This window comes from Phoenix dactylifera, chromosome 2, assembly GCF_051530095.1.
Source record: "Phoenix dactylifera cultivar Ajwa chromosome 2, Ajwa_hap1_PhDact_Kaust_v1.1, whole genome shotgun sequence".
Lineage (NCBI taxonomy): Eukaryota > Viridiplantae > Streptophyta > Magnoliopsida > Arecales > Arecaceae > Phoenix > Phoenix dactylifera.
In genome coordinates, this window is record NC_143191.1 from 36,693,944 (window position 1) to 36,704,175 (window position 10,232).

Genomic DNA, 10,232 nt, shown 5'->3' on the forward strand with positions numbered 1-10,232 from the left:
AGATGCCTCCAAAGTGGCCAAACTCTTCTTTGATGAGATTGTCAAACTCAATGGCCTCCAAAGACCATTATATCCGACCGAAATGTATGTTTCATGAGTTACTTCTGAAAAACTTTGTGGCACTCGATTGGTACAAAACTCAAATTTTTCATTGCTTATCATCCACAAACTGACAGCCAAACAGAAGTGGTCAACCGAAATCTTGGGAATCTCTTACGGTGCCTTGTGGGCGAACATACTCGTAATTGGAATTCAGTCCTTCTTATCGCACAGTTTGCATACAATAATTCGATCAATAGGTCTATAGGCATGAGTCCATTTGAGATCGTGCATGGTTACAAAGCTAGAAAATTTTTAGATCTTTTACCCATGTCACCACATGTTAGAATTTCTGAGTCTACACATGCATTTGCACAACACATCCATGAGTTACATCAGAAAATCCAAAAGCGCATCTATGCAAGTAATGCTCAATATAAACTACAAGTTGATTCCCATAGGAGGGATAAGATATTCCAACCTGGGGACTATGTTATGGTACGTATTCAGCCAGAGCGGTTTCCGCATGGAACCGTTAAGAAACTGCAGGCTCGTAGTGTTGGGCCATTTCGGGTATTGCACCGGGTGAGCACGAATGCCTATGTTACTGACTTTCCATCTGATTTTGGTATCAGTTCTCCTTTTAATATTGAAGATCTGGTTGCTTACAAGGGTCCCACATCCATTCTTGATGACCCTTTCGTTGAGCCCTCTTTTGAGTCCGCTGCTTCCCCTATCCCTGATTCCATACCATCCCCACTTTCTTTGCCTCTCCCACCAGCACAAAAAGAACTCATTGATGCCATTTTAGACGAGCAAGCCGTTTTATCCAATGCTGGGAGCATTCATCGCTTCTTGGTTCGTTGGAGAGGACGACCGGAGTCCGATTCGACTTGAATTACACGAGAAGAGGTCCAGCGTATTGATCTGGACCTTTTGGAGTATTACCAGAGCTGCACCGAGCCGCGGTCGCCAAGATCGACTTCTTTCCATCGGGAGGAGTTGGTGCGGACACTAGTACCGGACCGCCTGTTACGTGGGGCCACGGTCGTCGTAGGAGGATGGTCCAGCCACTTTCGTTGTAGCTAGATTGATTTGATTTTATGTTATTTTATTTTATGTTGATTAGGTTTATTTGTATATTGTTATTTTAGAGCTTTTTGGGATTATTTTATTAGTAGGGGTCTTTTTGTTATTTTATGACCCTATATATATGGTTCCATGCATTTGATTAGGGTTAATGCATGATTGAATGAAAAGCCTCCTTTCTCTTCTTCTTTCTCCTCCCTCCTTTTCTCTTCTTCTTCTTCTTTTCGTAGCCGTCCTGCATCAACTTGCCTACTTTCTACTACTGACTTTACATTAGGTAGCTGCCCAATATCCTTCATCATCAAGTCTATACAATGTGCTGCATAAGGGATCCAATACAGTTGTAGCTTTTCCAACATTAGATCCTTTCCCGCTTTCATGTAGTTTGCCCCATTGTCTGTGACCACTTGGACGATATACTCTCTCATCAACTATGTCCCTCATCAAGCCCAAAATATAATTAGTCATGTACTTTGTTTGAAGCATCGACTGAAGTATGAAAGATGGTCATCCTATCACATTAGTCTAGGAAGTTAATAATGCTCCTCCTAGTAGGTCCAGACAAACCATCACACATCAATGTCACCCCATAAGTCTTCCACTCCTTTTTATAACTCTTAATCCAGGCTTTGGCACGGTGACCTGCTGCTGCAAATATGGTCCATGTATCTCATAGGGTGTAGGAGGATCAATACCTGGACATGCCTTCTACACTGTACTTATCATCGATCCAAAGTAAGTATTCGCCTCTGCCCATGCTGAAATATGGCTAGAGTGAAACCAGTTGGAAATTGCCTCCCTATTTGTTTTTTCTTGTCCTTGTTTATATAGTCATCAATCCTCAATTGCTTTAACTCAAGATCTGGATATGTTGTAGGATCTAAATCATGGATGGTGGAACCTCTAAAGCTCTTCTTCGATTTCTTCCCAAATGCACCGAACAAAGACTTGATAGAAGATCTCATCCTCATAGACCGGCTCCTCTCTAATCCAGCAGACTGTACATGTGAATGTGATCTCTCTACTACACCAAAAGCCACCACCCTTCTAAAATTGAGAGTCCCCAAACTGTGCTCTATATCTCAATACCTCCTCATGTTGCCACTGATCTTGTCAAGAGCCCCGAATAGCCTCTCATAGATGAGCTGCCTCCAAGTCATTTGAATCAGAATAACCATCGTCATCATCCAAGTCTACGCTAATATATGATTAGAGATGTCCGATGATCAAGTGCTTCCCTTCGAGCTTTGGATGCTATCTTCACCTCCTTTTCTTTTTGCAAATGCTCCATCATTACTTGAACCTCTGTGGATACCTTTGGACACTTCTTAACATCACTGAAGCCACCGACCAAGCGTTGCTTCAATCAGGTGACCTCACCTCCTTTATTTTCCAGCCCACGGTAATTATATTTCCATTGGTGGCGGTCCTTCCCCCTTTTTTCCAAAATGCCATCCAATATTTGGATCCTTCTGCTGCTTACTATCAAGCTCCATCTAGTCAAGAAGATATATGCACTCCTTGCAATTTCATAATGCATTTTAAAATAATAAAAACTGTAAAATAAATATTCATGCCTCAAGATATTAATCATTCATGTAATTAATAATTATAAATATCTAGAAATTGGATTTAAGTTGCCTACACTATATCCACCCTTTTCCAAATTTATTATAATTTTTAATATTTTTTGATATTTTGTATTAAATAATAATTTAAAAATTATTAAATTTTTGAAAATAATCATCCATGCATGTAAATTACTTAGAGATTAATATTAATTTTCCCTAACTTTATATTCATTACATTCATTAATTTTCTAAATTTTAATTATATAATTAAATATTTTAATTATATAATTTAAAAATTGAAATTTATTTTTTTTGTAATTAACAAAATTCATAATAAGTAACTAGAAATTGGATTTAAGTTGCATATGCTATATCCAGCTATCCATCCTTTTCTATATTTATTATATTTTTTTCTAATTTCTAAATATTTTTGTAATTAATAGAATGTATTTTTATTAATTCATATAATTGTTACTTCATAATAAGTAGTTGTATATGCTATATCCACCCTTTTCTACATTTATTATAACCTTTGTAATTTCTAAAATATTTTTTAAATTTCTAAATATATTTTGTAATTAATAAAATTTATTTTTATTATTTCATGTCATTATTAAAATTCATAATAAGTAACTATAAATTGGCTTTAAGCTGCCAATGTTATATCTACCTTTTCTACATTTTCTTTGAATAATGTTAATTTAATAGCAAATCATCCAATTTGTAACATGTGGCACAAGTATGTTGCACATCTTGTCTATCATGAACTAAAAGCTAGTATATATTTTTAAAATTAAAGGTTATAAGAAATATAGCCACATGTCAACAATAGGCTGGAATCTATTAATTCCATGTTATGGTTCCCATTTCAGGCATGAATTGAACCATATGTCAACTATGACCAATTGGTCATAGTAATCACGATATAAGTGACGATACTCAAAAAGAGGTCTTGCATTTAAGTAAAGATATCTAATATGGCACATGTTTTCAAAGAGGGCCCATTTATTAGAGGGCCCATTTATTGGAGAAACTAAAAAAAGATTTAGATATTTCTTAGCTTTTTTTTGAGAAAAATCATTTTAGACTATCAAGTATGCAATACATCAAAAAAGAATAAACCACATCCAATTATTAAAATTCATCTACTTTCTGCTTGATCAAGCCTAGGTTCATATGTTAGACTCATCTAAAAATTTGATAATCTTACAAAAATATAATACATATTTAAAAATAAAATTTACATCCTACTCATAATATCTCATAATTTCATGCAAAAAATTTATCATAATTACCTTATTTTACTTTATTTTGGCTAAATTAATGATAGAGGAAGACCTTACCTTAATTATGCAAGATGGTTCTGATATAGAAGATGGAGCAACCTTCTTCCCTTCCTCTCCCTTCCTTTCTTCTCCTCTTTCTCTTGTTTTTTGGCTGCAATGGTAATTAGCCGATGCTTATAGCATCTCACTATCTCGATAGTGGGATCAAACTTCATAATGGGTGTTCCTTTTTTTCCAAACAAGAGGTATTTCACAGCAGATTGTTACTTCAAATCTCAAATCATGTCAACTTTCAAATGTAGCAGGTGGCAGGTATGCTAATTGAAGAGAGGAAAGATTGGTGATTGAAGGACAATGCGAAGGAATCGTGCGAATCCACCTTTTTTCCCTTCATATGGATAGTTTTTCTTTTTCTTTTTCTTTTTTTGCCTTTTCAGTTTTTTGGGAAAAGTTGGCTTTTTCTCTTCCCCATGCACACGAGGTCCACTCTGGTCTCTGAGTAGCATGTTAGAGGAAAAAAAAGGACTCCCATGCCTCTAGCACCCCGTGACTCTCATGCAGGGGTAGAGACTGTATCTTTCACACCAAAGAAGGATTCACCTTTCTTAGTGCGAATTCACCGATGGAACGCACAATCATTGCTTTGAGATCTGTGCAGCCTAATGAATGTGGGAGTTTAGAATGCTTTGAGATCTATGTGGGACGTGATCTAGTGGATGACTCGCAAAATCTTCTTACGCACTAAAGATACAACCCGAACCCCTCACGCTGGCATGTCTCTCCGAGCGGTCCACTGCATTGAGTTCCTTGAGCGGGGCACATGGACTCCATTATCCACTCATCAATAGGTTCAGCTGTTTGGGAGAAAAAAAAAATGCAGTACTCTATCGTCCTCCTTCCCGAGAGATTCATGGCGCCGTGCTGTGCTCGTGGATAAATCGGAATGTGCTTCCGAGCGATCCGAGCTCGTAAAACAGGGAAGGAGGGGTTTCTGAGCAATCCAAGGCTCTAAGCCCGTGTTGTGGGAAAAACATCGAAGAAAGAGGGGGCCACAAAATGACCTCCCTCCCACCTCCCTCCCAACGACGATGCCGATGCCAACGCATCAGCGGCAAAAAAGGTAAGTCCTTCCTCTCGACGACGAGTCAAAAGCCCAAAGCATCGTCTAAAACAAAATAAAAAAAAAGGGCACATCCTGACCAGGATGGCCGTATCGGTGCATGACCCGGTCGGGATGAAGGCGGGACGGCCAGGACAAAGGACGGAAGTGAGTTTCAAGGTCCCACACCCATCCCATATGTTGTGATCTCACTGGAACGGGACGAGACAGCCGAGATAGCCACCATCCCACTGGCACTTCAATCCTTCATTAAGAATAAAAAAACAAAAGAAAGGAAAATGATATTATATTGTGAACACAAGCATTTTAATTTTTAACCCCGCTGGTTCTTTTTTTATACATTGTAATGTCGCTACATCAAGGCCTAAAGCATTTAGAAATTTTCATTAAAAACAAATGAGATGGTACTTAAGTATTTTCCCACCTATGCAGCCAGAAGTGGTTGTATATGTATTTACTCATAGCCTGTTTCTTTTTATGTTTTTTCTCCAAATTGAAACATAATTGTAGCTAGCTTTATATTACATGTGCGCTTGTAAGCAAGGAATGCAAAACCGTCCTGAACCAGATAGTTCCGTCCATTCCGAACCGTACCGGTGGCCTACTGGTATGGTTCCAGCTTTGAAACTAGTTCGCTACCGAAGCCGGAGAAGACGAAGAAAAAGAGAGAGCGAGTGGGGGAGGGAGGGAGAAGGAGCGCTGCAGACACCTGTGGAGGGCCGGCGAAGCCCGCACGAGGGGATGCGGCCGTGGAAAAAATTCTCTTGCCGACTTCACTTAAAAATTTTCAATTTTTTTTCGTGGCCTCGGCCTCTGTCGCGCCCCCACGGCCTCCGCCGCCCCTCCGCGGCCATCCGCAGGCGTCCACGGCCTCTCCTTCTCCCTCCCTCTCCTGCTCGCCTCTCTCTTTCTCTTCTCCTTTTCCAACTTCGGCAGGTTTTCTCTCGGTACGGATCCGATTCCGAACCGGTACCGAACCGAACCAAGTGCCGACTGGTACGACACTCAGTACCAGTTCGGCAATCCTTACTTTTAAGCATGCACCCATACCAATTCCATCTGAATTGAAATCCATAAACAAAGAAGTGGCATGCAATCTAAGATAGCATTTAGATGAAAATAAGGAATGTCAGTTTTCACAAATCACATGACATTTACATCTGCTCTATGAACTTCACAAATTGGCCTATAAGTGGGCACTAAATTTGAGTATAACCTAAATTGTAGGAAAGGTTTATCAGAGAGGATTTGAATATGGAGATTCGTATATTATACAATTAGGCAACTAGCATTTGGGCTTCCAATGTTTCTTGTTTCCCGTCTCTTCTGACATTTTTGGACACGTTGAGTTGGATCTCACCAGGGTATGTACATGGACTCATAAAGTAGATATTGAAAACTTGATTTGAATCAGATTCCCATGGAAGATGATAGCATATGCATATCTTCATGTGGCTTCACATAGTAAGTATGCTTCTATCATCCCAAAGTTAAAGGATTAATGAAGGAAATGCGAGGGAAAACTGTAATAGAAGGAGAAACATCTTGAAGGTACTTTCAGAAGAGAGAGAAGAAAGAAAAAAAAGTGGAGCTCCTTGATGATACTTAAAGTCAGATGATAGATTATCTTGGTAAATTAGGCTCTGAAGGGGGTTTCAAGAGAGTAGAGCATGGGAATTCATGATTTGTTGTGCCTCATTAACTGAAATACCTTAAAGTATACGAAACCTAAAGTTCACAAAGAAACCTCAAGGAGACATCTGACCTTTTTTCCAGGGAAAGATAATAACAAAACAATATCAGAGGCATGTCATTCTACTAGGGAACGAAAGAGGTGAGTCTAACATTACGAAAGACTGCTACCTCCGATTACACAAAGGAGTTATGAAAGGTGGGAAACAGTTTTGCTATAAGATGTTGATAGGAGAAAGCATTCGAATTTAGACACAGTAGGTACTAAGACTGGTGGGCAATGTTGGCTTAATATAAGATCTATTGAAGATTGAAACTGATTAAGCAAGGATACTTGATTAATAACATGCTCACTTCACAAACGTAAAACATAGTTTTCTTAAGCAATTCAAATCATCTCAGGCATTCGTATCTGCTAACCATTGTGAAAAAGAAACTGAATCAAGGTCAAGTGCATACTGTTGTCCCTACATCTCCCACCAAGTCAGCCATTTGCTCAGATCCAATGTCTGCTCCATGCTCATCCAACACAACAACCTAGATGAAATGGAAAGAAACATAATAACATAATAGCTACAAGGCAAATATACAAGCAATTGATCTGAAGAATTTGTGTAAGTTGAGTCAGACTTAAACACACAATTTGAGATTGACTTGATCTATCCTTGATTATTATTTATTCCTATTAATGCCTAGATCCTCCAATATCACAAGTTCTTATAGTTTGGGCAGACTACACATTAGAGAGTTTGTTAATGATTGTCATTATGTTTTGATTTGCCATGATTTTGTTGCGGAATTCATGTAAATCTTCTCTCCATTCCGTTTCTTCCAATGATTATCCCCTTTCTCCTTCTCATTGTTCACTCAATGAGTACTGATATTTGGGAAAGTCACCATATCAAGATGGTAAGTGCCATAGTAACCTTCGGTTAATCAAACAAGTATCTGTTATATGCACTGCGCCAATCATAAAGGGAAAACAAAATGAAGATGCTTGTCAAATTAACCGGTATCCTGTCAGGAGAAACTGTCAAGATGGAGCAAAGAAAAAAGAAAGGAATGATCTGAACATGGCAACCAAAATGTTTCAAGGTCATACCCATTCTCCAGGCTTAATTTGTTGCATGATAAGCATGTCTTCAGCTTCGATCTGGGCCTTCACATTGCTGCTTGAAATGTGATCATATCAACCTTAAAATTAGTAAGAAAAGGAGAATATTAAATAGATTGATCATTCTGTTAGTTCTCCTACGGCTTATCCAATAACATCTAATATGGCAAGAATCAACTCTGATGCTGAGCCACAAGTGGGGGGAAAAAATTCAAACACATTGGATATCCAAACTGCAGCCAAAAAAATCGTGCAGAAGGAATAAAAAGGTGAACAATGTGTCACTACCAAGGACTGCACGACTATGGGTGCTAAGATGCAATTCAGAGATTTTCTCAAATGTTCCTAAACTTTAGAGATTCATACATCAAAACAAGATACTGAAAGGCCAATCCTTTCAAAATTAAAGTACCCTTCACAGAATAAAGATCAGCTCATGCATCTATATGAAAGATAAGCATCGAATCATACAAGAAGTGGCTCTATTATCAATGTAGGATAAAATTTATCTCAGATATCCATTTCTTTGTTTGGAGGGGGGAAAAGAGCATCTTGTGTACCCAGTATTCTTTGGATTAGATTTGATAAGAACGTCCTCGATGCTGCAATAGTTTTTGAGCTTCTCCTTGTACTCTTCGACCAGAAGTTGGACCCCTTGAGACCTCCTCTTGCCCACCGTCAATACCCGCACAGGAATTGCTCTCTTGACAATATTTTTAAATCAAATTTAAAAAAAAAAACATAAGAAATCTGTTTGAGAGTTAGGACGATTGTACAAAATTCTATCGAGACCTAACTTTATATTCAAAGTTTTATTTCGATTATCTCCATCAAGAAACCAAATTCTCAGCATTTCAGGAAAATCCGGAAAAAAGAAAAAAACTAGAAAACCCTAATTAGGGTAAAGTCTATTGGTTGGTCTATGGAAGACAGGAAGAGAGAAGAAAAGAATTGAGTGGAGGCGGCGACATACAACGGACTGACCCGAGTACTTGGATCTTCTCTCTGCCGAAACAAAGAAAGAAAGAAATTTCCAAGAGTTTAGAATTCGTATTCGTTCCATGGGGGAAGAAATACAAAGAACTAAATATCTAAGTCGATCAAATAAAGATTACCGCTACCCGGGAAAGGAGCCGCCGCGTTCTTCTTCATCAAGAACGAGAGATGGGCATGGCAGTAGCACCTCGATGCGACTTCCATTCTGCCTGACCGAAAGAGAGAGAGGTTTCTATGTGATCCCTGGGAGAAATATGGAGGAAAGAAACAAATCTTCACTTCCGAACTTCCTTGGCTCTGGATGTCATGGGCAACGGTCATCACGGTAACCCTCCATAAAAAACGCGTAATCTTATCGGCATCCACGTTTTTCGCACAACGATTCAACTAATTAAAAAAAAAAAAAATCCAGTTCCCTGAATTGATATTTTATTAAATAATTTTTTAAACAGGCTTTCTTATTTATTAAAGATTATAAGATTAAATACATTACAAAAAATTCTCTTTGGCTTTTAAATTTATTATATTTACCACAAATAAATTATAATATCGGCATTTACAATCAATTAAGATTAACGATATTAGTGAAACTGTTCACCTCATATAAGAAATCAAAAGTACTCATGAGTGGAGAGGAAGATACATTACGTTTTTTTATGCTCTTGAACAGCTATTATGTCACTTAAGATTATTTTGATTATTTTTAATTTTTTTTCTAACGTAGTATTTTGGTTTCATTTAATGTCGAATAAAAATAAACTTCAGAGACAAGTGTAAATTTTCAAATTATTGGCTATAAGTATAATTTATCCTAATTTTAGAAAAAAATTGTAATTTACTCTAAAATATTTTATTTTTTTTTATGAAATTCGGTATGCAATTCCACCATATTGCTCGGTTCAACTCTGTGTTAGATGGGAAGTTGAATGGATCATCCAATAGGATGATGTAGAATTACTTGTGTTACTATTAATCCTTTGAGATGAGTCAGAACCTTAGTTGTTGTTAGATAAGTCTTCTCCAATAACTTGTCCTCTACACATGTCATTTAGGCTACACTAGGAGCCTGACTTCAGTTTTCTGCTTCATGGCTCAGTAGGTAAAGCTAGCTTGTTTCCTTTTCTATTTGAGTGATTTTGTATTGAGGACTATATTATTTTTAAGAGATGTTGAAACAACATGTTTGCTACGGCTCCAAAAAAGTATCGAGGATTGGATGTCTCCATAATTCTCATCTCTCATTGTCATCGTTAAGATATTTCATATATTGTTGGATAGAAAAATCTGCTAAACGTTTATGTAGCCAAAAGCTTGGAAGCAATGCT

At 37.8% G+C, this 10,232-nt stretch overlaps 1 protein-coding gene across 10 annotated transcripts in view; it reads right to left on the reverse strand.

The window, feature by feature from the left end:
* Window positions 1–9,302, reverse strand: part of LOC103701473 (putative RNA methyltransferase At5g10620) — a 31,205-nt gene extending 21,903 nt beyond the window's left edge. For 4 of the 10 annotated variants that reach the window (XM_089928953.1, XM_026802368.4, XM_008783531.5 and 1 more), the window contains exons 1-5: window positions 9,027–9,291; window positions 8,885–8,916; window positions 8,472–8,614; window positions 7,900–7,966; window positions 7,257–7,334 (exon numbers count right to left, since the gene is read on the reverse strand). In XM_089928953.1, the coding sequence (XP_089785079.1) occupies window positions 7,257–7,334; window positions 7,900–7,966; window positions 8,472–8,614; window positions 8,885–8,916; window positions 9,027–9,228 (522 nt within the window). In that variant the 5' untranslated portion in view covers window positions 9,229–9,291. Of the gene's footprint in view, window positions 1–18; window positions 4,137–7,256; window positions 7,335–7,899; window positions 7,967–8,471; window positions 8,615–8,884; window positions 8,917–9,026 lie in introns of those variants that run through there. The other 6 variants (XM_088716230.2, XM_088716229.2, XM_026802369.3 and 3 more) reach the window with 5 other exon arrangements.
* Window positions 9,303–10,232: the final 930 nt, after the last annotated feature.